The sequence below is a fragment of the Balaenoptera musculus genome, chromosome 6 (assembly GCF_009873245.2).
Source record: "Balaenoptera musculus isolate JJ_BM4_2016_0621 chromosome 6, mBalMus1.pri.v3, whole genome shotgun sequence".
Classification (NCBI taxonomy): Eukaryota; Metazoa; Chordata; class Mammalia; order Artiodactyla; family Balaenopteridae; genus Balaenoptera; species Balaenoptera musculus.
Window position 1 is genome coordinate 41,051,956 of NC_045790.1, and position 26,723 is coordinate 41,078,678.

General features: G+C 40.1%; 1 protein-coding gene across 3 annotated transcripts in view; it reads right to left on the reverse strand.

Annotated features, from left to right (window-relative positions):
* The window catches only part of TEK (TEK receptor tyrosine kinase), a 101,961-nt gene extending 76,538 nt beyond the window's left edge, over positions 1–25,423 (reverse strand). For all 3 annotated transcript variants that reach the window (XM_036855847.1, XM_036855846.1, XM_036855845.1), the window contains exon 1: positions 25,177–25,423. In XM_036855847.1, coding sequence (XP_036711742.1) covers positions 25,177–25,228 — 52 coding nt within the window. In that variant the 5' untranslated portion in view covers positions 25,229–25,423. The remainder of the gene's footprint in view (positions 1–25,176) is intronic.
* Between the last annotated feature and the right edge of the window lie 1,300 nt (positions 25,424–26,723).

Here is a 26,723-nt window from a genome sequence, read left to right on the forward strand (position 1 = left end):
TCTCTCCCTCACTGTTTACATCCAATCACCATATTCTGCCCGTTCTAGCTCAGTACTATCTCTTACATTCAACTCCTTTTCACACCTTCATTCTCTCTCACTTGAACTCCTGCAAAATTTTGGTGCCATTGTCTCTTTAGCCCCAAACGCCCTACAGGTTTTCCTTTCCTAGCCGTTGATGACATTGTTCCTTCTGCCGAGGATGACCTTCCCTACATATATTTATCTGTTCAAGTCCAATCTCTTCCAAGATTCAATTCAAATTTCAATGGTAATAGGAATTTATGTTCTATTATTTTGCACAGTTCAAAAAATAAAGCTCAAATTGGCAGACTGTTGTAACTGAAAATTCAAACCCACTACACCTGTTTTTTGCAGTGAACAAAATTAAAGAAAACGAAGGAATTTAAGATACACCAAATGTGAGGTGATATTTAATTAACTACATCGTGAAATGGAAATGTATATCTTAATAATGAAGTCTGGATCTCAGCTTTAAAATGACATCTGACTAGCACCTTTGATGTAGCCTTTCTCAACTTTCCCCTAAAGACATGGGGGAAAAAAAAAAAGAGAGAGAGATTTGCAAATACCTACAGTGTTAACCAAGATTGTCAATCTACCTATTGTCAGCACCTAGTAACCGCAAAGACCAATAGGATTAGATAGGGAAAATGAATTTTCATTGTTAAAATATTTTTAATGTCAGAAATTCCTCTTAAAATTAAAAATATATGCTGTAGGGCTTCCCTGGTGGTGCAGTGGTTGAGAATCTGCCTGCCAATGCAGGGGACACGGGTTCGAGCCCTGGTCTGGGAAGATCCCACATGCCGTGGAGCAACTAGGCCCGTGAGCCACAATTACTGAGCCTGCGTGTCTGGAGCCTGTGCTCCGCAACAAGAGAGGCCGCGATAATGAGAGGCCCGCGCACCGCGATGAAGAGTGGCCCTCACTTGCCGCAAATAGAGAAAGCCCTTGCACAGAAACGAAGACCCAACACAGCCATAAATTAATAATAAATAAATAAACCCAAAGTTTAAAAAAATATATATATATATGCTGTAAAAAGTAACTTGGATCTTAAATTCCAGATTAAGGTCGCAAAGAATTTGAAGGGAAAAGGAAGGAGGAGAGAAAGTTAACATGTGCTGAGTTCCTCACTGATACACTGATGTTCAAAGTATGGTTTCACTATTTACTGTTATAAACAGAGAAGTATAAGTTAAAGAGTGTTTTTGAAAAACATAAGGATAAACCACTAATAAAATAAAAAACAGGATGCATACGTCAAAAATGACTAGAGAAGATAAATGTAAACAAAATGTAGACCAAGTAAGCAAACGACAGGAAAAAATAAAAGACTAAAAGGAAACAGCAGGAAAGTATAAAAAAATCAAAGTACAAAACCAATGTCAGAAGTTAAGATTAAACATATTATCTGTGATTTAAAGATATTTAAAATCACCTATAGAATGACAAATACTCTCAGAAAAAATGAAACCTTCCAAGATGATGCTTAAAACAAAACCTTGAAAACAAAGATATGGGCAAAGAACTTATCAAGAAATGAAAAGAAAAAAAAATGATGAAAGAGAAGAAAACAAAGGTAACAATATTAGTTTCAGACAAGTGGATAGAAGGCATGGAAGGGGATAAAACCTATGACATACACTGATAAAAAGTAAAGTCCATGATGAAAACATAGTAGTTATGCATCATCGTGCTATAAATCATATAGAATCAAATACAGAAAAAAACTGGTAAAAGCAAAAAGAATGTGAAGAAAGCACAATAGTTCTGTGCTTTATACCTCTCTCAAATTTTCACTAATGAAGTTGACTAAAAATCAAACTACAATTTAGCAATAATTAGACATATGTGTAGTTACATAGTTATCTTTCAGATATATATAACCCTATACATTAAAATACAGAATTCACCTTTTTTTCCCCAATCACTCCTGCAGTACTTATCAAAATTGAGTATATCCAATGGAGCAACATATTTAATAGGAGTGAGAGCTCTAAAGATCAGTGGCAAAGGTAAAAATTGTGTATACATGGCACTACTCTTGACAATCCTTTAAATCGGTCATGAAGGATAATGTGGAAGTATATCTTCTGTGCACAAATATAACAGCTAGGTTTTCCTCCAGCCCTGGGACAGATCACTGTTGCTTTGGATAAGAACCAGATAAAGCAGTTGGCTGGTATTCAGGAACCAGGCAGCACAAAAGTATTTACCTCCAAACATGGGGGTCACAACTGGAGCATGAGAAGCCCCAGAACAGGGACCAAGCTGTCTATGAAGTGAAAGGGCAACTGAAATCACATGCACTATGTTATATTTGTAGATCTTTTAGACCAAACAAATATAGTTGAACCTGCTTAACTTAAGCTTGGCATGGCTCAGAGGTGATATTCAAAATATTTAGCAACCTGGGCCCATGAACACCGGTCTGGGTAGCAGAAAAGGTTCTGAAAGATCCTGATGGGCCAGACATTAACACTTTAGTTGCTGAATTGTGAAGAGGTCCAGAGGTCCTGAGGGAGTGACCTAGGCAGCCAAAGTCGCAGGTCAAGGGGAACTTAGGAGACCCAAGCAGCAGTTATTTACCAGATGGCACAGAATTATTTCACTCTTCTAACAGCTGGTACAGATGAACCAGTACAACACAGTGGAATATCAGCCCTGCTGTAACTCATGCTATCCTAGACACACACACACACACACACACACACACACACAACTCAGTGAAGTCCAACAAAGGGAAACTGTCTTTGCAATAATCCCAAATCACAACAAAACAATCCCACACCACACACAATAAATCAAGTTTAACAACATATCATTGAACAACAACAAAAAAGAAACTCAACCCACTAAAAATCATAAAGCAGTATTCTAAATAATCATTAATTCTCAAAAAAAAAAATAACTAAAAAGCACATGATTTGTTAAGAACCCTACTTTCAAAACTGCTACAATGAGTCCAAAACTACTTTTGGAGACAAATTTATAGCTTTAAATACTTTTCTTGTTAATGAGTATTTAGAAAACCAAGAAATGTACTCAGGAAACATTTGTGAAAGAACTAACAAGACTTAAGAAAGTCAGGGAGAAAGAAAAAATAAAGCTAAATAAGAATATTAATAAACTTAAAAATAGAAAAATGAGAATTCCGAGAGCTGGTCCTTGGTGTGGGTAAAATTTACAACAGCAAGCCTCTAAAATCTATTTAGAAACTAAAACTGAGAGTAAAACAAGAAGTAAAATAGCTCTTGTGGAAAAGATGCTTTAAATCATAAGAAAATCTCATGTATAATTCTCAGCTAATAAATTTGAAAAAATATATAAATAATGATTAGGAAATATACATTCTTAAACTCAAAATTATGAAGCCTGAATTATCTCATCAAAAATTCACAGGGCCAGCTGGTTTTGCTGATGAGTTTATGTAATATAAAAAAAAAAATTTTAATAGAAAGCTACCAATTCTTTTAAGCTAGTAAAATCCTATTACCTAATATAAAATAAATAGCTGAGAAAAGAAAACTACTCCTTATCTCACTTGTGAAAAAGCAAAAAATCCCAAATAAAATATTAGCAAATCAGTTCAGCAGTTTATTAAATGAATCTTCTATAGATACTATGGGTTTATCCTCAGAAGGCAAGAATGATTTAGTGTATCACAACTGCCTTAGGATATCACTTATTACTTAACAGCCCAACATGAAATGTATAGGACTTATATGAAAATATCTATGAAATTTTACCAAAGATAAAAAAGATTTAAAGACATGGAGAGATGTTCTGTATCCTTCAGTGGAAAAGCACAATCTTGGAAAGATGATAATTCTTCCTAAATTAATTCATAAATTTAACATAAACCCAATGAGTGACACAAAGGGAAAGAGAAGAAGGAAGGATAAAGGCCAAGCAGTATGATGGGCAGCTGAAGGGCTTTAATAAATAGGCTAGTGTGATATTCGTGGTGGAGTTGTTTGGATTGCCACAGTGCAAACCTCATGTTTTTCTCAACTCAGGAGTTAAGTGCGTTATACTCACAATGCCTTATCTGTCTGCATGTCTCTGTGTTTGTGATTGTGTCCGTCTGTACCTGTGTGTCTGTCTGCATGCAGAAAAAATTGTTGCCATTTTTAATTGAAGTAAAAGGCTGAGCTACATGTCGAGGCTGACACCAAGTTCAACGGAGACCACACGTGTAGAAGTGAGCAAGGGAGTGCATGCGTTTACTTAAATCAAAACTGAAGCCAGAGCTCAGTGTAGGAGGTAACCATGGGAATGTAAGTGCACTGGGAATTCCAGGGGAAACCTGGAGGAGGGCATTTGAATTCCCCAGGGAGAGATATAAAATTCAATCTTATCTAGAAAATGTTAACGGTGGCTATCTCTGGATGGTGGTATATTGTATACAGAAAGTTAAAAGATAAACATTTAAAAAATTGAATTCTTTGAAAGGAAAGCAAGTGACTTACGTTCTACACACTAAGCCTTGGATTTACAGTAGTGTCTTTCATCATACTGAGGTGTCAAAACTGCCTTCTGTGTGTCCATGTGCCCTGCACAGGGTTATATTTATCTCAGAACAGATCACATTGCAGTGGAGCGCCGGGAAGCTTAGCATGGCTGAGCAGCAGAGAGATGCAGTGTGTGGTCAGAGGCTAGGGAATCAATCACCTTGGTGTGAACCCCAGATCTGCCACGTATTACTTGTATAATACAGGACCATATGCAAATTACGTAGCCTTCTGTGCCTCAGGTTGGTCATCTGTAAAATGGAGGTGATGATACTTACCTCTAAGCACTTCACTGAGGATGAATAAATGTAGAGCTCTACACACTATGAAAAAATCTTTTGTAAATTTTATGAATGATGTGTGTGGCAAATAGTGGAACAGTCAATAAACAGTGATGATAATGATGATGATTTATGATTCTCTAAAGTTGTGGGACTAATGAAGAGAAATGGGGTTTGCTCCTCTGCAAAGCAGTCACAACTGTATCCTCCTGAGGTGTGACCCTGCCTGCAGAGCTAATCACAGGGAAAAGCTAACATTTTTAGCATTATTTTCATCTTATATCCAAAGGAAACGAGGTCCGGAGAGTGAGCTAATGAATACTACCCAGCACAATAATGGTGGAGTAGGACAAGTATCCTTTTTAAAATTTATTTCACATCCTTTTTTCCATGTAGTAACACACCAGAGAAGCAACACAAACATGGGCCAGAAATGAGCTCAGTTAGCCTGATTGGTCTCTGGACGCTGGGAACTACATTCCATCTAAGTCCTGGCATTCTGGGCTGCACTGCTAAAGCTTCCATCCTCTTAATTTGTTAGCTCTTCAAATGGACTTGACTTCTAGTAGAAGCCATAAAATTTTAATCTGTGGTTTCTTTAATGATGAAATCTGACTCCATCTAAAAATGACACACATTTATAGTCTAAAGTCATCAGTGGGAAACAAGATTTACCACGTGTTCTACAAACTGAAGTCCAAAATCCCTGGATTCAGAATTTTAAAATGTGACTAATCTGCTAAAGTCCTAGGTTTCAAATAGAATTTTTGATTCTCCTAATTTGGGCTCCTAGAGAAGTCAAAAATTGGATTAAACTGACTTTAGTTCTTAGACTGTAGAATGTACAATGTGTTCAAAGGAAGCCAGAATGTTTGCTCTATTGTGTGTAGTTGAAATTAAAACTTGATTGCTGAGGCTAGTGTGGTTAATTTCAAAATTTTAACATTTGAAAGGGAGGAACACTCCAATGGTCAACTTAAAAAGAAATAACCACACATTCAATAGTCTCCCCCAAGCGTCTTCAGGTTTTTCTTTTCTTCTTTTTCTTGGCCCTGCCACAAGGCTTGCGGGATCTTAGTACTCTGACCAGAGATCTGAACCCGGACCCCCTGCAGTGTAAGCACCCTAACCACTGGACCTCCAAGGGATTTCCCAAACTTCAGGTTTATAGGCAGTAAATCTCACAGAGTAAATGAGATGGTGTTAATTCTCTAATTCAAGTATACATAATATTAATATCCATGCAATAACAGTTCATCCGCCCAAAACTCTGCTCTCTAGCAAACAAACGTCAACATAACACTGACAAAAACCAATGTTATAAAGTTCATGACTTAAGATGCATCCCTTTTACTCCTAGAAGAGTCTCAAACCTCCATTCAACACCTTACCAGCCTTTACATAGGCATGATTATCCTGTTTCCAGTCTACAGCAAATAGAAGAAACAAACTAGCTTGCCACGGCTCATACTTCAGTTTCAAAAACTGTACTTTGAGCCACTACTGATTTAGCCAATAATTCCTCATACAGGATACCCGTCTATCACTCCCAGCTCTGGGCTGTTTTGCCAGAGCAAATCCTACAACTTATGCCAGCGGTTCCTTAAAGTGCTTTTGTTTAAGCAAAGACATACTTTTAACGAATGTCATATCATAGAGAAGATAATATGTGAACTAAATAGAGTAGAGTTACTCTGGGTGAAGTTGGGGCAAAGTAGAGGCATAGGGCCCAGAGACGGACAGGCAAAGTCCGCACCCTCACCAGCTACGGCAGGCATCCCTCAGCTTACTCAATCTCAGTTGACTGTGGCTCCCAAGGTTGGTAAGGAAGATGGTGACGGGAGAGCTAAAGACAGAGCCAGAAGTCACACCACGTTGAAAGATGCCCTTTGACACCAGGCATTCTTGGACATTCCCAACTGTTTCATGACCCTAAAAACAAGCCATGACTCTTTTCTCTATTAACAAATAATAGCTTTTCTTTACTAACAAAGAGTGTGTGTATGACACTCAAATCCCACTTCCGATACTTAAACCCTCATCCCTCACACTTCCCTGAATCCTCACTCCATCTCTCAGGGTTAAGTCAAGGAATGAGAAGAGGTCCAGGGATAAGAGGAAAGTATTTGTTTCAGACATTACTTGATTGTCATGTGGCAGCATCAGAAGACTTGGATTAGCTCTGTGACTTCACTTTCCATGGGGTCTCTTCTGGCTTATAGTCAATGATCCCCTGGTTGAGACCTTTATTTTTCTCTTTCAGTTCCCATGACAAAAGGGAACTTGCACAACTGGGTTTATGTTTAAAGACGATAATTAACAGATGTTAAAACCAAACAATCAAATCTGTCTCTCTCTGTGTATATATACAAACACACATATATACATACATATATATATATATATATATATATATACAGAGAGAGAGAGAGAGATATGATATATATCTTATATCATTAAGAAGTGTGTTGAGTTAACTATAGTGGCTGGATTTTTTAAATGTTTTTCTGTGTACCCAAATTTTTCTGCATGAACATGAATTATTTTTGTGATCAGAAAAATATGCATCTTTAAGGAAGCTAAAGCAAATGCCATAATTTGGAATAACTACCCAGAGTTTTAATCTGTATAGTAGTTTTTATTCCCAAACTTTAAAAATCAACTGAATACTGTGAAAGAAACATTTCTCATCGTCTTTCCTGGCCTTATTTCAATAAGCCATCTGCATGTCCCAATAAAAATGTCCAAGGAAGAGATTTTTTCTGGAATCCCTTTTCTGTAATAACTCGGCATTAATTAACATCTTTACAGTCATAAACATTTTATGACTCAAAATAGGTTTCAGTCCTGATAAATATGGGTCCTTTTATATTTACTTTTATCCTGTTAGGTGATAACAATTTAATAATAAAAATCAACAGAGTATCTCTAAAACCACAAAAATAATATATTTAATGGTCCTTTAGACCATTCAGAATATAAATTACTTTAAAATATATCTCCTTATTATGAAATCCTTCTTAAAATACCAGATCAGGGCTATCCAAACATAGTGAGAAAGGAGAAGTGGTTAGAAAGGAACATTGTTACTCTTGTTAACATTTTGATATATATCCTTTCTTTTTTTCCCAGAACATATATAAAGAGAAATTGCAGAAAGCAACATATATAATTTTTTTGTATGGTAAAAACCAAATACAATTTCTTACCTTGAATTTTTACTTAATCCGATGATAATATTTTAGATCTTATTACAACATTTTGCTTTACAGTGCCACATTTCTATCTAAAAAGCTACAGTGTATGAGAGTGAACATTTAACCAACCCCAGCCATGTATTATTAAGTATTCTCTTTTGTTTTTTAAACTTTGCTAAGTTGATATACAAAAATAGTATCTTACTTTGACTTTATTTTAATTTAGAGGGTGAACTTTTTCACATGCTTATTAGCCATTTGCATTTCCTCCTTTTGTGAATTATTTGTTCCTCTCTTTTTTCTATTGATGTTTTGATATTTTTCTATCAATTCCAATAAGCTTCTTTTATGGAAATATTTTCATCTCTTATACACCATATTTGTTGCAATTATTTTTCTTTTGTTCTTTGCCTTTTAATTTTGCTTATTGTTGGATTAACAGTTTACATATTTATGAAGCTATATGTATTGATTTCTATTTTTGTGGTTTCTTCCATTGTTTTTAAACTTAAAAAAGCCTTTCCCATATGAAAAGTCAATAAATATTCACTTCCATCTTCTTCTTTTGATGGCTTGATTTTTTTTACATTTACTCTTTAATCCATTTGGAATTTGGTATACGGTAACAGATGGGTTTTTTAAACAATTCTTTTTTTCCAAACAGAAAACTAATTTTCCCAGAGCTATTATTCCTTTCCCCACTGATTTGTGTCCTTTATAGGATATTAAAATTTTATATAGGGCTTCCCTGGTGGCTCAGTGGTTAAGAATCCACCTGCCAATGCAGGGGATATGGGTTCGAGCCCTGGTCCAGGAAGATCCCACATGCCGCGGAGCAACTAAGCCCGCGAGCCACAACTACTGAGCCTGCGCTCTAGCGCCTGCGAGCCACAACTACTGAAGCCCGCATGCCTAGAGCCCGTGCTCCGCAACAAGAGAAGTCACCACAGTGAGAAGCCTGTGCACCACAACCAAGAGTAGCCCCTGCTCGCCGCAACTAGAGAAAGCCTGCGTGCAGCAACGAAGACCCAACACAGCCAAACATAAATAAATAAAAATAAATAAATTTATTAAAAAAAAATTTATATAAACTCAGATTTGGTTCTGGCCTATCCAGACTGTTGATTTGTGTGCTTATACCCTTGGACTGTACCCCACTGTTATTACACTATTATACTCTGCCTTAAGATCTAGTAGAGCTATTCCCAAGACATTATTCTCTTTTTTTCCCCAGAACTTTCTCAACTATTCCTCCTGTCATTCTTCATGATAAAATTCATAATTATTTTGTTAAGTTTTGAAAACAATCTTTTTTTTTAAAATGCTACCTTATATTTATTGTATGTATCATTTACAGGCATCTTCACAAATAGTTCCATTTGGCCCTCAAACTCAGGGTAGACCAGTATACGGTAACCCCATTTTTTAAAAAAAATTTTTATTGGAGTATAGTTGATTTAAAATGTTGTGTTAGTTTCTGCTGTACAGCAAAGTGAATCAGTTATACATATACATATATCCACTCTTTTGTAGGTTCTAGAAAACAGTATCTTTTGATGAGAATTATTAGGAAGAAATGTTTAGAACTTAATGTGATGAACATTGCAAAACCTTGCTGTGAAATATATAAGAAAACTATAGTAATTAACATACATACCAGTTTTGTGGAAGAAAACATGACAAAAATGTATCTTTTCCCCAAATCATCAGATTAGCAGAAATCTATTCATTTATTGAATACCTACTGTGGCTACAACCTGGAGTAGGCTCTTTAAAAACTGCAGAAACCATGAATCATACGTCCACAACGAGAAAATCCGTATTCTGTCAGGAATGACCGGCAGGGGCAGTGTTAGGGAGTGGTAACTCATCTGGGATCTTGTACTTCTTTATTGCTTGTGCCAAAATATGGAGGAAATATTTTACTGGATGAACACTTGGATAATCCCCTTGGAGTAGGGAATGGAGGGTAGTAAAAACTCCCAAAAGCCAGGCTTGAGTAACAATACAGGGCCTCTGCTAAGATTCCAGAAGAGAAGGGGCCGGACGGCTAGCTGGCCGTGGTTTTGCAGTGGTGTATGCAAACGGCAGTGAAAGTAGAATTGCCTGGAAGAGTAGAGGCAGAAGGAGGCAGGGAGGAGAAACGAGGAGGCTGGGAGCTGGAGAGGAATTTAGCCGGAGGACCAGAGAGTCATCTGCTCGTGAATTTACTATTCTGCACACTAGACAACACAAATCATCTTCTCCTTTGACCCACCAAAAGCTCTTTGTTACTTGCTGATCGACCAAGTTGGATTGTTTCAGGACCTTGTTTGGCGTCTCAGAGTGCTGAGTCTTGCTTCTAAACGGATGCGGGTGAGAGAAGGCTTGAGGCCATCCAGTCAAATCTGGGCTACACAGTACAGTGCTGGAGGGGCAGAAATCCTGCCACCCACGAGCCGGTCTGGCTGAGCTGGCTGCACCCAGCTGCACGGTTCCATCCCGTCACGCCTCCGCCTCTACTGCCTGCTGTCAGAAACGCCCTCCTGCGTTTGAAAGTCTGATTCCAGTCAGAGGACCCTGATTGCCCCAGACTGAATCTGTGCTTGCTTTCTCTCCTGTGCTTCCCCTGTACTTCCATGGAAATGTTATTGCAGTTTGAGCCGTTTAGGCATTTGTATCAACCGTGGATCCTCATCATTTGTTGATTCCACATCTGTGAATTTGCCTATAATTTATTTACAACCTCGAAATCGATACTCTCGGTGCCCTCCCAGTCACTTGAACACACGTGCAGAGCAGGGAAAACCCTGAGCCCTCAGATACATCTGTTCCAGACTGAGGTGAAACCATGCATCGCTCTCCTGGGCTCTCATACTGTAAACCAGTGTCCTTTGGATGGTATATTTGGTGCCACTTTTTCACATTTTTGTGCTTTTTTTGGCAAAAGAAACAAATGCAAAACTGGGTTATGTATTGATCAGGTGACAAAAATGTTGTAACTAGTAGAAATCTAACCCAGTTTTGGTGGTTTACAGAATACAACTACTACAAATAACGAGAATCTACTATATGTCTATCTGCAACCCACATCCCAACAGGAACCTCCATAGCAGCACGGACTTTATATTTGCTGACCTAGGGTTGGGCAAAGAGTAGGAGCTCAAAAAATATTAAAGACTAGAATGGGTTAGGAAGAAATGAGATAGGTTGAAATGGGATGGAATGGAACATAGTAATGTTTATACAGCATCTTGGAGACAGGATGCGCCTAGGAGCAATAGCTAGTGGCATAGGGATACAGAAGAAATAACGGTAGCTAATATTCATTGAGTGTTTTTTATGAAGCTGCACTTGGCTAAGCATTTGACCTACTTGTATCATGTAATCCTCACAACTTTTTAGTGCGGTAACATTATTATCCCCCTTCCACAGGAAGGTGAAAATGACTTGCCTGAGGTCACATAGCTATCACATTGCTGAATGGGGCTCCAGCCCAGATTCATCTGCCCCCAGAGTCGGTGCTCAAAACACCACCTGGTCAAGATGAAAGATGGGCTTGGTGAGAGTTCTAAACCATGAGTTCCATCAGATAGTGACCTCTAGGAGAGGAAGAGGGCCTCTAGCAGAAGTTAGCCTGAGTCACTGGCTCTCCCAGCCTTCCTGGGAAGACAGTGATGCAATTAATGGTGATTTTTTTTCCTCCAGCTGGCAAAAACACTGTTTTTTGTTTGATTCCAGAAGCAGCTGGCAGAATTCATGTATTACTCACGATGGAATTACACTCTGCTGATGGTTTATGTACTCTAGAGTCAGGCAGTGGTCAGGGCTGTGTCTAGGACTGTTGTGAGATTACTACAGGCCTCTGAATATGGCTGAGCTTCTGCAGCTGTTGTGTGTTTCTGGCTCCAGTTCCACACCTCTTGGCAGATGGTTTGTGTGAAAAGGTCTGCTGACTCTGGGTGTGAGATACACAGGGTGAAGGGGGCTGGGAGAACCAAGCAGCAAAAAACCAGCCCACGCTGCCTTTTAAGCACTTATAAGCAAAAGAAAGGAATTTATAGATGAGTGATTTGGAGGATCTTCAGAAAGTCACTCCTTTGAGCCCTTCTGCTAGTGGAGAATGGCTGATGCTGAGCCAGTTTATCAAGTCAACCCTAACCCTTCCATAGCTGCTCCGGTGGCAAACACCCCAAATATCCTCCATCACCCATGGATGGTGATGGGTGGATGGATAAAATTAGTAACAATCTTAATATTTACCTAGTGTTTAAGTATTTTTCTAAATGGTTTACATGAACTAATTCATTTAATCCCCACCCCCTCCCGAAAAAAATCCCAAGAGGTAAGTGCTATTATGATGCTGATTTTACAGGTGAAGTCAAGTAACTTGCACCACAGCACAAAGCTAGTAGTGGCTGTAGTAGATCGAATTGTTGGCCCCAACTCTTCAGCCCTCCTGGTATCGAACCCTTGCTTTGACCTCATCGTGGGCAGAGTGTAGTTCCCGGACCTTGACTTTGGGAATGACAGTGTGTTGGTTCACAGCCTAGACCTTAAGAAGACACTTGCTGTTTTGTTTCTAATGGTGATGTGTTTCTAACATCACCATTAGAACAACATCCCCTGGGCTGATCCAAGAAGGCTGAGATACATGTGAGCAGAGTCACCCAGACAACCCACATACCCACAGCAAAAAGCAGAGCTGCACCAGCTGTTGCAATCTGAAGCAGAACCTCAGAGCTGTGCTCAGCACAGATGAGGCGAGCCGCGAATCACACAACGACTTATGAGGGATAATAAATGTTGGTTGAGCCACTAGGTTTTGGGAGTAGCTTGTTACACAGCAATAGCTAACCAATTCAATGATAAAACTGGAATGCAAGCCCAGGCAGTCTGACCAAACAGTACATGCATTAAGCTCTAATTTATATTGCCTTCCACACGCTCTGTTAAAGTGAAGAGACAGCCTCTAATGAGCTGAGTGAGCTTGAGCAAAGCACTGAACTCCCTGGGCCTCAGTGTTGGCATCTATAAAATGAGCAGGTTGAATCAAACCAGCATTTCTTAAGGTATCAAACATTAGCTCCATGTGATACTCAAAAAAAGGGGGGGGGGGAATTCAGCGATTCTCCTGGAATTAGTATTATGCGAAGACAACTCAATAACACTGAACTAGATCATCTTTTGAGTCTTTGACCATTCTAATATTCCTCATTCCAGGTAACAGTGTGTGGCACCTCCATGTACCTCCATTACCATGTATTTGTGAAATTAAAATAATTATCTAATTCAGGCAACTTGGGGACAACATCCATGGGAAGGAGAGAATGTCTGTGATGGAAGAGGTTTTTCTCTACTTCCTTCAAACCTCGGCATATTTTCCCAGCACCCTGAACCAACAATGGCAGAGAAGACCTCACCCCTTCTCCTACCAAATCACCCTAGAATCAGGCTTACAGAAAAGCACATGGAAACAGGAAGCTGCCGTGACATGGGACATCTCTCAGAAAGGAATCTATGCTTATTTACTCCACTTCCTCACCTCACCCTTACTCTTCAACCCAAGCCCTGCCCATCCACTGAAAATGCCTTGCAACAATACCTAATTGCCAAATTCTCTAGTCTCTCTCCTTACCCTGGCTCCTGCCTCTGTAAATTTCTACGTAGTTGAAACTCCCTCGTCCTTTGGTTTATCCCTTTGAACGCCTTCAGTTTCCTCTTCCTCCACCCGCATCACCCCTTGACAGAGGTGTTCCCAGAACCACCCTCTCTCCTCTTCTTGGGCAATGTCATTCCCTCACACAGCTTCATCCTATATCCTGACAACTCTCATAACTGACTCTGGCCCTGCCCACTCAGCCAACCTCAAACCAAGTTACCTTCTTCCCAGCCCACCTCCCTAGCTTTATTCCTTGTACCCTAGAGGGTAGCCACATAGAACCACTGCACAAACATTTCTTAAACTTTTTATTCCTCATTTTTCATGCTTTTTCCTCTGCCCAGAATACCTTTCCTCCTCACTTCCGCTCCTGCTTTTCCACAAAGCGTAATTCTGCTCATCCTTCTCAAATGTCACCCTCTTAGTGAGACCCCTGTTCTCTTCCAGAATGACTCCCTCCAGCCTCGATGCTTCCAACATGCACTGTCTGCCTCTAACAGAGCAGAGCTTCTTACCCACCAGACTAAAAGCCACCTGAAGTCAGAGCCCTCTCTTAACCATGCTTGTAACTCTAATGCCCAGCAGATTCCCAGAATATGGAAAGAGCTCAGTAAACGTTAGCTTGAATGAATGCATATAACTGACCTATCCATTCCTCTACTTTGGGCATGGCCTACTATTTTGCTGGCTGACTACTGGGCCTTTTTTGAGGAACACTCAGTATGCCCAGCGTGTAAACTAGGTCTTGTCTGTAATTTATTAATAAATGTCCACTTTCCAGGTTTCCTGAGAAGAGCAATATTAGAGTCCAAGACGGTCTTTTGAGACAGGTTGATCATCAAGAGACTCTCTTCCACTTAGTCCATGTCACTAGGATCGTATTAATTATGTGCCCAAATTACTTTTCTATTTTTTATTTGAACACACACACACACACAACAGAGTTCTAAAAAGGATTGGCTCTCTCATTCAGTTAGAGCGGTGTCTCTTAAACTGCACTGATGAATACATCATTTTCATGATTCTTGCTGAGTCTACAGGAGACTTGTACAATTATTCTATTAACTATTCTCTTTAAATTAACTCATCTTTTTTTTCCTTAGCCTCAAATAATGCCAAAATACTCATTAAATTACATGATTGATATGATACATACACAAATACATCTATATATACAAATAAGTTTTATAATTAAAAATGTTCTTCCAAGCACCATATTAAATCATCTTTCAGGCCAGCAGTAGTATACGTAGCACACTTAGGAAAGCACTAGGTCAGAACATTTAATCCAATGCAAAACTATTTATTAAAGCATTTTTCTTACTGATATGTCAAACACAGACCATAGCTTAGTGGGCAAACCATCAAGTAAACTGTAAATTGTAATTTAATATTCTAAGTACTATGGCAGAGACAAGCACAAGGGTGCATGTATCCAACACCTCTTGGGCACCAATGCAAATCTTCCCCATTCCAGGTCTTGCTTCAGCTGCTTCTGCAGCCTCAGCTGAGCAGGCCTCCACAAGCTTTGAGCAGGTGTAATATCAAAGTAGCTCACACAGAGCCCATGGGAGGATATCTCACTTCCTCCCTTGGGACTTTCTCTGGCACAACAGCATAGGACCCCAGCAGTAGCTTATCAGCTTCTTGCATCTATATGACCCTTGAATAAAGGGGAGGAGAGCAATGGATGAATGCCCTTCAGTCTCATTTCATAAGGCTCCTCAAAAGGTCTGGAGCACCGGGCATTTGAGGCAGTGGTCAACGTGATAACACATGCTTGTACACTTCCATTCCCCTAGTCCCTCACTCTTGCTCCCTGGGATCACTTCCCAATAATCTACCTGCACATATGCCTTTGCCTCAGTCCACGGGGTTTTTTTTGTTTGTTTGTTTGTTTTGGTGGAATTCAGGCTAAGGCAGGGACCTAATCCATGCAAGAAGGTTAGGGAAGACTTCTTAGAAGAAATGACACTTGATATAAATCTCAAAGCATGAATAAGTCAGGTGAAGAAAAGAAAGGGAAGAGGATATTCTGGGCAGAAGGGACAGTGTACACAAAGGCCTGGATGCATGAAGGTGTAGTTTTAGAAACTGCAAAGATCCTGGAATGACTGGAATATACCCCCAGTGTAGCCTGAGGGGTTAACAATCACAAGAGCCTGGTGAGGTAGGCAAGACTGGCTCCTGAAAAGTTGCTGACCACAACCAACTACCACCGCCACCCTGCTCTTTGATTCTGGAGTGGTAGCAATGAATAGCAAAATAGATGGGTATTTAAATCAACTCTGGAAGATTAGAAAGTACTTTCCAGATTCAAGAGGTGCTGGACACAAAGAGGAATTGAGACTAAGAGGAGGAGGAATTAAAGGCAAGATGGTGGTGAAATACAGGCAGAGCTATGATCACACACACATGCACATACACACATGCACTCCAGGATGGGTCCAAAAATTCAATAATGGGCTTGGTCTGAAGTGAACCATACTGCACTGGGAATTGACAATGCCACAGAAAATTTTCAAGAACTAGGAATTAATAGGTTTGGAATAAATGAGGTGGGAACAATCTAGGGCAAAGTATCCTAGAGCCTCTGTTTAGTCAAGACCTGAGAAAACAGGAAATTGGGGGCTGGCAGGAGAAAAGTCGGGAGCACCATCCTGCCAGCTGGTAGGGCCATGGGAAGGAATTCCCTCACCTGCACTCCAGATTTTTAGCAAAAACCCAAGAATGCACAGCTCTAAGTTTTTCTCTCTTTGTTCCTGAGACAAGGCCAGGCTTAGGGTACCAATGCTGAGTTATCCCAAGGGAAGCCAGGGAGCTCCATCTGGCATAGAATACGAGTTGCCTGCCCTCATGGATGGAGACGTGCTTTGAAAAGACTGGCATAAAGTGACATAAGATCCTCCAGCTTTGTTTAGAAGTAAACAATTTAAGAACATCTGATTTTTATTGAGTGCTCATCATGTACCCACACCCTACTAAGTAATTTTAAGTAGTATCTTTTAAAATCTTCCCCTAAAACTACACAAATAAGTACTGTTAGCAGTCTCATTTTCTGGAAACCAGCCTGAGATGACCATGAAACACTAGTTGGAACACAGTGAAGTGTTCGAAAGAGCCCAGGATTTGGGTTCAGGTCATTCTCAGTTTAACTCTTTTTTTTTTTAATTAATAAATTAATTAACTTATTTTTGGCTGCATTTGGTCTTTGTTGCTGTGCGTGGGCTTTCTCTAGTTGCGGCGAGCAGGGGCTACTCTTCGTTGTGGTGCACAGCCTTCTCACTGCGGTGGCTTCTCTTGTTGCGGAGCTTGGGCTCTAGGCGCACAGGCTTCAGTAGTTATGGCTTGCAGGCTCTAGAGCGCAGGCTCAGTAGTTGTGTCACACAGGCTTAGTTGCTCCGCGGCATGTGGGATCTTCCCAGACCAGGGCTCAAACCCATGTCTCCTGCACTGGCAGGTGGATTCTTAATCGCTGTGCCACCAGGGAAGCCCTCAGTTTAATTCTTGCCACCGTCATTCCTACTGAGATCATGTGGTCACTCAGGACTATTCATTTTCAAGAGACAGAAAACAACTCAAAATAGCACAAGCAAATAAAGGCAACTGGCTCCCATAACTCGAAGGGGCAGGGATGGGTCTCCAATCTAAAAACATTGGATCCAGGGCTCAGATAACTTCAGAGTGCCTGTCTGGGTTCTGTTCTCTCTGTCTCTGTCATCATTCTCTCCTATCAAAGACTAGCTTCAGGGACCAAGGGAAGCTGGCGGCTCCAGGTAAACAGTGTCCTCACTGAAGAAAGAGAACACCTTGCTCATAAATTCCCAGAGAAGAGTCTATCTGGCCCTACTGGGTCATGCACCCTCCATCTGAACCAACCGCTGTCTTCAGATGGACAGTACACTCTGATCAGTGATTGGCAGTCCCATCAATGGAGGGAAAGCATGGTGGCTTTTGAAAAATAGGAATGTTAGGCAGTCCCAAATAATGAACGTCCACAACATTTTAACCTTAGTCAAGTCACAACCTTTGTGAGCCTCAGTTTCACCATCTATTTTTAAAACAAAACAAATAATAATACCTATTGTGTGAGATTGTTGTGAGGTATTAAAAATCATATTAGGACTTCCCTGGCAGTCCAGTGGTCAAGGCCCCATGCTTCCACTACAGGGGGCACAGGTTCGATCCCTGGTTGGGGAACTAAGATCCTGCACGCTGTGCAGTGCGGCCAAAAATAATAATAACAAGAATTAAAATAAAATAAAAAAGAAGAATTTTGAAAAATCATATTAAACACTTGGCACATAGCGACATTCGGCCGATGGTAGCCATTTTTGTTATTCCTGGTACTATTATTGTTTTGCGGTTGTTTTTGACACAGGGATCAGAATTCGAAGCCCATCCCAGATTCCCAGATGTCTAAAGCACTTCTGTCCCCAGGGTGGAGTCCCCTTTGGCTCTGGAGCCAGACGCCTTGCAAAACCCAGGCCCTGTGTGCCAAGGTTAAGTTGGTTCACCATCTGACGGCCGCGGAGCAGCGAGTGCCTTCCCAGCCCCAGCAATGTCAATACTGCCTTCCTGACTCCGCCTATTGTATCTGGAGGAAAGTGGCCGAGCATTGTCTTCCAGCGCTCCCCCCAGGAAGCATGATATCACCCTCTAACAAAAGCGGGAAAGCTGACAGATCTGCTGAGATGGGTGTGACCACCACACACACCTCACTGGTCAAGCCCTGGGCAGGCAGAGCAAACAGCAGCTGCCCACATGCCCCTCAGCTGGCTGCCTAATGGGCTCCTTCTGCTCATCTTTAGGTTTCCTCCCTCCCTTTGTTCCGTGCGTGCGTACCATGTTAGACATGGCACCACTAGGCAGTGGGAACGCACCCCCTCTAATCAACAGATGTGTTGAAAAGAGTCAGGACTCTGTCCATCCAGCAGATCCATGTCTCCACACCTGCCCCTGCAGCCTTCGGGAAGAAACACAGGGAGAAGGATGGTCCTGAAGGGACAAAAGGAGGCGGTGGGGGAAGGATGTAGAGGAAAGCAGACAAGGCTCAATCTAAAAAACATTCTGCACGTGTGATGCGAGTTGAGGAATAGTCTGGCTAGACCGGTGGGAATTGGGTTATCAGTTTAAAATTCCAGAAATAAGGGAGGCAACTTTAGACATTCCCTTTCTTGAAGGCTGGGAGTGATGCTAGCTGATCTTCTGACATCTTTCCAGCTCTGGCACGGTAATGCTGTCAGTGCAGCTGGCTCTCTGTAAAATAACACACCTGCAGTCGTCTGGTGCCCCCATGCCAAGCCCAGAGGCTGTCACTCTGCTATCCCCATCTTACTGCCCCCTTCTTTAAACTTTCTCCTTCCTTAGCTACCACAACACCAATTCTCTGAAATCCCAGGGAAGGAATCTGATTGGGTTTGCCTCTCCTGGCAACTCCCTGACTGCTTCTTCATAGAACCCTTGGCTATCTGCTCTTTCTCTTCCTTTCACATAAGTCTTGGTATACAACCCATGTCTTCGCTTACCATAAACAAAGATTTCTATGTTTCAATCCCTTGCCCGACCCTCTTCTTCTGAGCTTCAGACCCAGACAGCCAAATTTTGCTAAATATCCACCTTTAACATGGAAATTCAAAATCAACATGTAAAAAATAATTATTTGCTTCATGCCAGCCTGTCACCAAGCAGTTCCTTCTGCCATGTTTCCCAACACAGAGAATGGCAGCACCATTACCCAAACCAGAAGCCGGGAGCAATGCTTATGCACCCCACTTCCCACAACCTCCAATATATAACCAATTACCAGTCCCTACAGTTTCACCTCCTAAACACTTTCAAATCCCTTCTTCATCTAAGCCTCCCTGCCTGGAGTGTTGGGAAGCCAAATTGGTCCAGGCCTAAGTCTCTGCCATGTCAATACATGTTTCACACTATTATCAGAGTGAATTTTCTAAGACATAAATCAGATATGATAGAACAAACACCATACTAAATTTCCACGTGTACAGAAAGAGGTACAAATGACTTAAAATGGCCTATGAGGCCCTTCCTGATCTGAACCCAACCTTAATTCACTACCTCCTCCTTACATTCCAGACTTAACTCAACTTCCCTGAGCTTGCCCAGCTATTTCACACCACCTGCTCCCTCTGATGGGAAGTTCTTTCTTCTCTTTTCCTTTTTATCTACTTCGTTTTAAAATCATTTGGCTATGAGTAACTCATAACTACACTAGCCATAATTTTTGGCAATATTCATTATTATTTAGGAGTTCTTGCAAAGTGAGGAAAATCTATCCTACAGATTATTTTCAATACTAAATTTAGCAATTAATGAAGTTGACATTATATGTTTTTAGTCATTTATGTTTAATTTGGATTTTAAAGTTGCTTTTATTATTGAAGCCAATAAACATTTTTATAGCTCTTGAAAAGCTAGATTTTGATATACCCCTACTACATTATTTATCATATCATCTTACAATTTATATGCCTATAGTCATCCTTCCTACTAAGATGTGAGTTTAGCAAGGGGAAAAAATAATTCATCCTTTTTTGCATTCCTGGTATCCAGTACAGTACTTGGTGCAAAGTAAGTCCTCAGTATGTCTTCATTGATTGAAATGATAGTTAAGTGAATGAATGAATGAATGAATGAATGAAAGGTGGGCAATAACTCAATAAATGTCTATTGAATAAAACTGTGTGTCTTTAAAGTAATATTCAACAATCATACAATACTTAATATTATGTAAAATCTTGTTAAACCCACTTTCGTGAGTATATCTTTTATGTTTCACACCTAAGGGAAAAAAGGGATTTTCTTTTGACCTTATTTACATCAAATATTTAACATAAGCCAACCTTTTAAGATATGAGTGAATACTACTTGTAATATATATGAACTTGATTATTATTGTTATCCTTTCAATGCTTAAAAGCCCTTTGTACAACTACAAACAATTTCCCTCTTTTTTTCAGGTCTGCCATGGTATACCAAAAGTTTCTTACTATGGCATATTAAACTCCATGCACTACAGAGAATAAGAAGTAAATAATATCTGTTGTCAACAATGTTAGAGGTTAACTGGGCTAAATCTATGTGTCTAAAGCCCAAAGGCACAGCCTGTGTGGGAAGGGAACTCAGAATTAGGGGAAGAACACGAGGAAGAGTTGGCCTAGGCAAACTGAGTTTAATTTTGTTTGCAGAGTGAACATGGTGGATGTCATTTCCAAATGGATAGAACAGCATGAATGAGAGCCAAGGGGAAAGTATGCATAGATGGTGGAGATGGGCCTGGTTGAAGTAGAAGAGCCATGAGCAGGGATAGGTGAGGGAAAGCACTGGAGAGTAGGCCAAGTGTTCTGGCTTGTCAAGTGGGGAGAGATCAGCACAAAATTTGAGAAACTGGCTTATGTTGAAGTCTTTTAGGAGAATGCTTCTATGAATAGTAAGTGACTCCCTACACCTGGAAAAGATTAGACTGGTCTTGAATGAGCCCAATGGTCCTCATAGCAACACTCCTCTTTTGATTACACTAGCTTCACTTACTAAGAGAGTTCTTACTGGCTGAGTACTTTACATGCATTATCACACTTGATGCTTATAACAACTCTGGGAAAAAAGTATTCTCAAATGTAAAAGATGAGAAAACTGTGCTTTAGAACAATCAAATAACTGGCCCATGGTCATCCAATTTGAGCTTAATCCCAGGTGTGTGACTTCACAATCCATACTCTTAACTCCTTCTCCTGCCTTCTTGATGAGATCCACCTCAGCCTCATAGAGCAGTGTCTTCAAAAGTGAGTCATAATAGCACAAGTGCCTGTGGTTTTTCTTCTCCTAAGGCATGTTAACTGAGTTACAATTCAGCATAAAGTGACCATATCTGGGTCCACGTTCAGAAAACAAACTCAGTTTGATTTCAGTGGGCAAAGACCTTGGTGGCTCTTCTGAACCTTTGTCTACCTGCTAAGTGGTCAGTGAGGAGCCACAGGTAGTGAAATGAAAAAGATTTTCTTTTCACATTCCTAAAGACTATCGATCACCCAACCCATGCCCGAACGCTCTCCAGTGTGCGAACTCACTCCCCAGGGGGATAGTGATCCAGTTTTTAGAAGGTTTCCATCAACAAAGCCAAACTCTGTCTTTTGTGCAACTCCCTCCACCCCTGGATCCCAGACCTGACAAAATACAGTGTCAATCTATGGTGTCTGCTATGTGGAAACCCATGAAAATGCTGCTCCTTCATCTCTTCTCTCCTGACTAAATGTTCCTACATGACAAAGTTTCTAAAGCACTTACCTTCCCATTTGCCTACTATGTTTGCTGTCAAATTGTTCAGTGTCTTCAGTGTTTAATGGATGTGCTTTGAGCAGCAGATTGAAATGATTACCATCTCTAATTCTGACCTTATATTTTTACTATGCAAACGGTTACAGCTTATGTATTATGTTTTTAGCAAGTAAAGCATGTGTTGGCGCCTATAAATTGGCTCCCTGCAATTCAACAAATTTTGCGTATCACCAAAACTTGGATGTCATTCACTAGAACTCTCAGCAAACCAGGTCTCTCTCACATTGAACATACGTCATCTATTTATTGAATCCAAATGCATAACTTGACATTTATCTCTTTTGACATTTATCTATCTTTTGGGTTTGGTTCACCCTTCCAGCCTAGACAAATCTATTTGAATCCTGATTCTGTGCTCTTACCAATAAGCCATCTACAGGGAATAAGCTGGTGACAAAATCACACACATATCTTTTTAGGAATAGAGCTCCAGGAGATGAATTGATAATGTCAGAAAAAACTGGATCCCACCCATCTGAATCCCCCAGAGGATATAGCATAATCTTCTGAGATGAACTTAGAAGAGTTCTTCCCTCCTGGAGAGATGTCTTAGAAGGACTAGACTCTTGAAGGAAGCTCTCCCAGGGTAAGGCTGAAAGGGAAATGCTGAGCGCTCCCAACAAAAACAATGTTTAGGAGGGAGCATCTGTGAAGAGAGCAAAACTCCTCCTTCTGAGAATAATTCCCAGGTGTGTCTCTGTTCCCAGCTTCTACGCCTCCACCCTTGATTACTCAGACTTGATAACTAGCCTTCTAAGACCAACCCTAATCAGGAGGTTCCATCTGGGACCACTTCCCTGACCTTATAACTGAATTTCCTCTACCACTCCAGACAAGATACTCACTATCTCTGAACCCAGGTTGTTACTTAAAATGTCAAATGAGACATGAAAGAGGCATGAAGGCATGCTACTAGAGGCTTCCCATTGGATCATTGTTGATCACAAAGGACATATTATGATAAAGCAGAAAGAGTGATTAGTTTTATTTTGTTTTTCTCTTTGGGAGAGCAGCCTGGTTTGGTGAGAATGGGAGAGTAGGGAAAATCTAGTATGTTTCTTAGAACTTGTTTCTAAGCTGGTATTGGCCATGATCTGCTATTGGGAGGGGAATCTACCAGAATCTAGGTGGATTTGAGGGACGCCTTCTAAAAACTACATACCTCCTCCAACCCTTTTATGGGTTAGAATCTACCACCCAGAGTCACCTTCACTGAGGCAAATGTGATATTTTTTTCAGTTTTATCTGTTCAGAAAAAAGGAATGACGAACAACCCACTAGACTAGAGAGAGAAATCCATAAGTCATGAGCCCCTTGCTCCATTACTGTAGTCTACCAGTGGAGTTTGGTTTGAAGAATGGGATCCTATGCCTGTAGACATAATCATGCTGGATTCTTGTTGTTGCAATTATCAGGCCTTCAGTTTTCATATTCATGGAGGCTTAGATGGAAAATCTAAGTTAGGATTTAGCACAACAGACCTACTCCAGAAACCAACCTTGCTGGTGTTACCCTTCCTTTCAACAAGAGCACGAAACCCCTCTCTTTGGGCTTCACCCTGCTTAAGTTAGTGCTGTGCTTTTGGTTTAGACACAGAGTAACTATTTTGCCACATAACTTTTTTGTTTGATTTTATGACATCTTTTCTAAGCCTATATTGCAAAGTGACATAACACGGTCACTATGGGGAAAAAAGATGAATTAAAACACAGTGCGTGTGTATATTATTTAACCTAAAAAGTATCTCAGAGCAGCTGTGGACCCCTGGGCTTTGCATGACTATAATCCCTGATGTAGAAGCAGTTCCAGATTTCATGTTACTAATAAATGTCACACAGAAAAAAAGCAAACCGAAAATGGAATTATGATAACTATTTGGCTTAAAGATGCATATTGTTGGAGAAATCAACATTATTTCTACATGAATACAAAAAATTTCTACATAAATACTGAAACTATCTCAGATAATCTTTCATTTTCAGCAGTTTACACATTCTTAGTCTTAAAATATTATTAAATCCTCAATATAATTGATCACTGAAAACAAACTGAAGAGCTATAAACAAACATGCAATTCTGTTATCTTATTGGATTAATTTTTTGAATATTTAATAATATAATATTGCAAACATATGAAAAATATAAAATAATTAGCAGATACTTATGTATACTTGGATCAAATTCTACTAATATAATATAGCCCACACCATTAAGTTCAGTAAATTTTCCCAAATTCATTTCCTATATCAATTCTATTTTCATTACAATAATTCAAATGCTTTCAAACTGAAGGGGAGAGATTGATGGCCATTATAGTTGTTATTTGTATTTCGTGATTTGATACCACTTTCATAGATATCCCATAGGGTGAGTGAACTATAAGCCACGCCGCCATCTAGAGAATCTGAACAACAGACAACCTAAATCTAAAAACATTCAAGCCAACCATTCCTTAAACCCACAATAGGTTTTGTTACTCTCCTGTGCCCAGTGATCTGGGTAATTGCCTAAACTTTCATTTCATTGGGCCAATAAAAACTTTACAAATTACTATGTGCCAAATATTTTTTAAATAAAACAAAAATTATATAGCCCTAATCTCCCTGACCCCAACTATAAGATAAAAACCAAAAAGCCTAGCGTTTGACTGCTTTGATTAAAATAGGATACAAATATGAAATCTTTATAGAAAAGTATTTTTGTTCTCATTTAAAAATGACAATCTGTACAATGCCTTATGTGGGTCCGAATCATTCTCAGCATGAATTTGATTTTTTTTTAATGACTGAAGATTTTCTTTGAAGCAGGTAAAGCCAGGTCTCTTTTTCTACAGAGTAAGGAAACAATCTAGAATGAGGAACAGTAAAATAATGCACTATGGTAAGTGTGTCTCTTCAAATAAAGTGACCTAATCAGTCCTCACAGAGTCTGTGGTAACACAGCGGGCAATAATCCAGAAGAGAAACTCTAGAAAAATCAGTTCATGCCACAAGGACTTTCCACGTCAATCCTTACATATATTAAATGGAGACTCATGGAGAAACAGTCCCTGTGCCACAGCTGCCCCTTGTTAACCAGCACTAAGCGTTGGTGAGAGAGCCCAGAATCACTAACTCTGTTAAAAATATTTTTTTAAAGATAATAAAGCCAAACCTTACCAGAAAGGAGCAAGCTGACTCCACAGAGAACTAAGCCGGCTAAAGAATCCATGCTTCCCCAAATCTCTCCATCCAGTTTCCACAGATGTGCATGAGGTCCCAAGGATCCTTTCAAACACCCAGAGGTTTGTGACTTTCCATTCGCATGTCCTACTAGGTCTTGTTTACAACTCAGAGGCAAGAAGGAACAGCACAGAAGCGGGCTGTAACAGTCTCATTTCTGTCTGAGCACAGGGAGTTTTAAGTTCCTTTTTCCTGTTTCCTTTGTAGATTAGGATGGGAAAAGCTGTATCTTAAAGGCATTTGGTATCAGCAAGGCTGGGGGCACTGTAAGCCCTATCCATCTTGCAATTCATCAAAACACTTATCTATTGCAGTGGCTTCTGCTGCTGCTTTTGCTGCTGTTGGAGGGATAGAGGAATTTTAGTTGGAAGTGTGGGTCCTGGTCAGCACTTTCAGAAACAATAGGGGTATCCTCTCCTAGGCGGGAAACTGAGAATAACAAGCCCTCCACCTATGTATGGTATGCGCTGATGACTGGCCCTTCTCAGCCCTCTAACAGCTCTCCCGAGTCTACTTGGGAGCCCTGACAGAAGGGGCTTTTGGGTGTGGGGAGTAGTTTTGGCTTTTGTTTTCTTGTTTTAACCCACATGGTTTGAATTGGGAAGAGAAGTTTTCGTGATGAGAGAACACAACCCCTAAAAACAATTAATTTGGGTAATTAACAGTGAGGTCAATGCTCACTGTGGCCACAGAGACCAGAGTCCAAAATTGTTAGCCTGTTTTCTTACACACAGATGGCTTATCTTTTGGCCAAGAGCCCAAAGATATCCATGCTACTGGCCATCGTGTTAATTTTTTATTAACAATTCATCTGAAGATGATCTAATTTCTTAAAGAATTGGTAGAGAAGGGTTTTAGTAATACTAAGAGGGATTTCGTGGTTACTGGCCAACTTACTTTCAGAAGAAAATTGTATCCAAAATTTTAAAAATAACCTGTATAAAAACCAAATACTATAAGTGATTAGATTGGGATAAAAATATTATTCCTAAAAGCAGAGAGAGTACATAGGCCAAAAGGAAAATAACCATTGGGGTAACCATGCCTACAATGAGATCAGAGACCCTAAATTTATTCAGATGACAATTTCACCAAAATACAAATTCTGACTTTAACATAGAAAGCCGATACCTCAGTCATCGCCTCGCCTTCATGCCGGAGGAAAGAGTTGTCTGATCCTTTTCCCTACTCACCACAGGAAAAGGCAGATGCTGCTAGCCTTGCCTGATTTCTGTCCCAGGTTTTATTTATCACATCAGCGATGATCTCAAGAACCAATTGATGTTTCCAGGCAGCTGGGGTAGAAAAGCTCAGCCTGTGTTTTCAAGCAGACCTGGGTTTAAATACTGGCTCAGCCATGTGTGGTTTGAGACAAGTTACTGAAACTGTGAGTCTCAGTTTCAACAGTTATAAAATGACGATAATCTCTCCATCAAGGGCATTTTTGAGAGGATTAAATGAGGTTTAAAAATCCGTAAAAACGT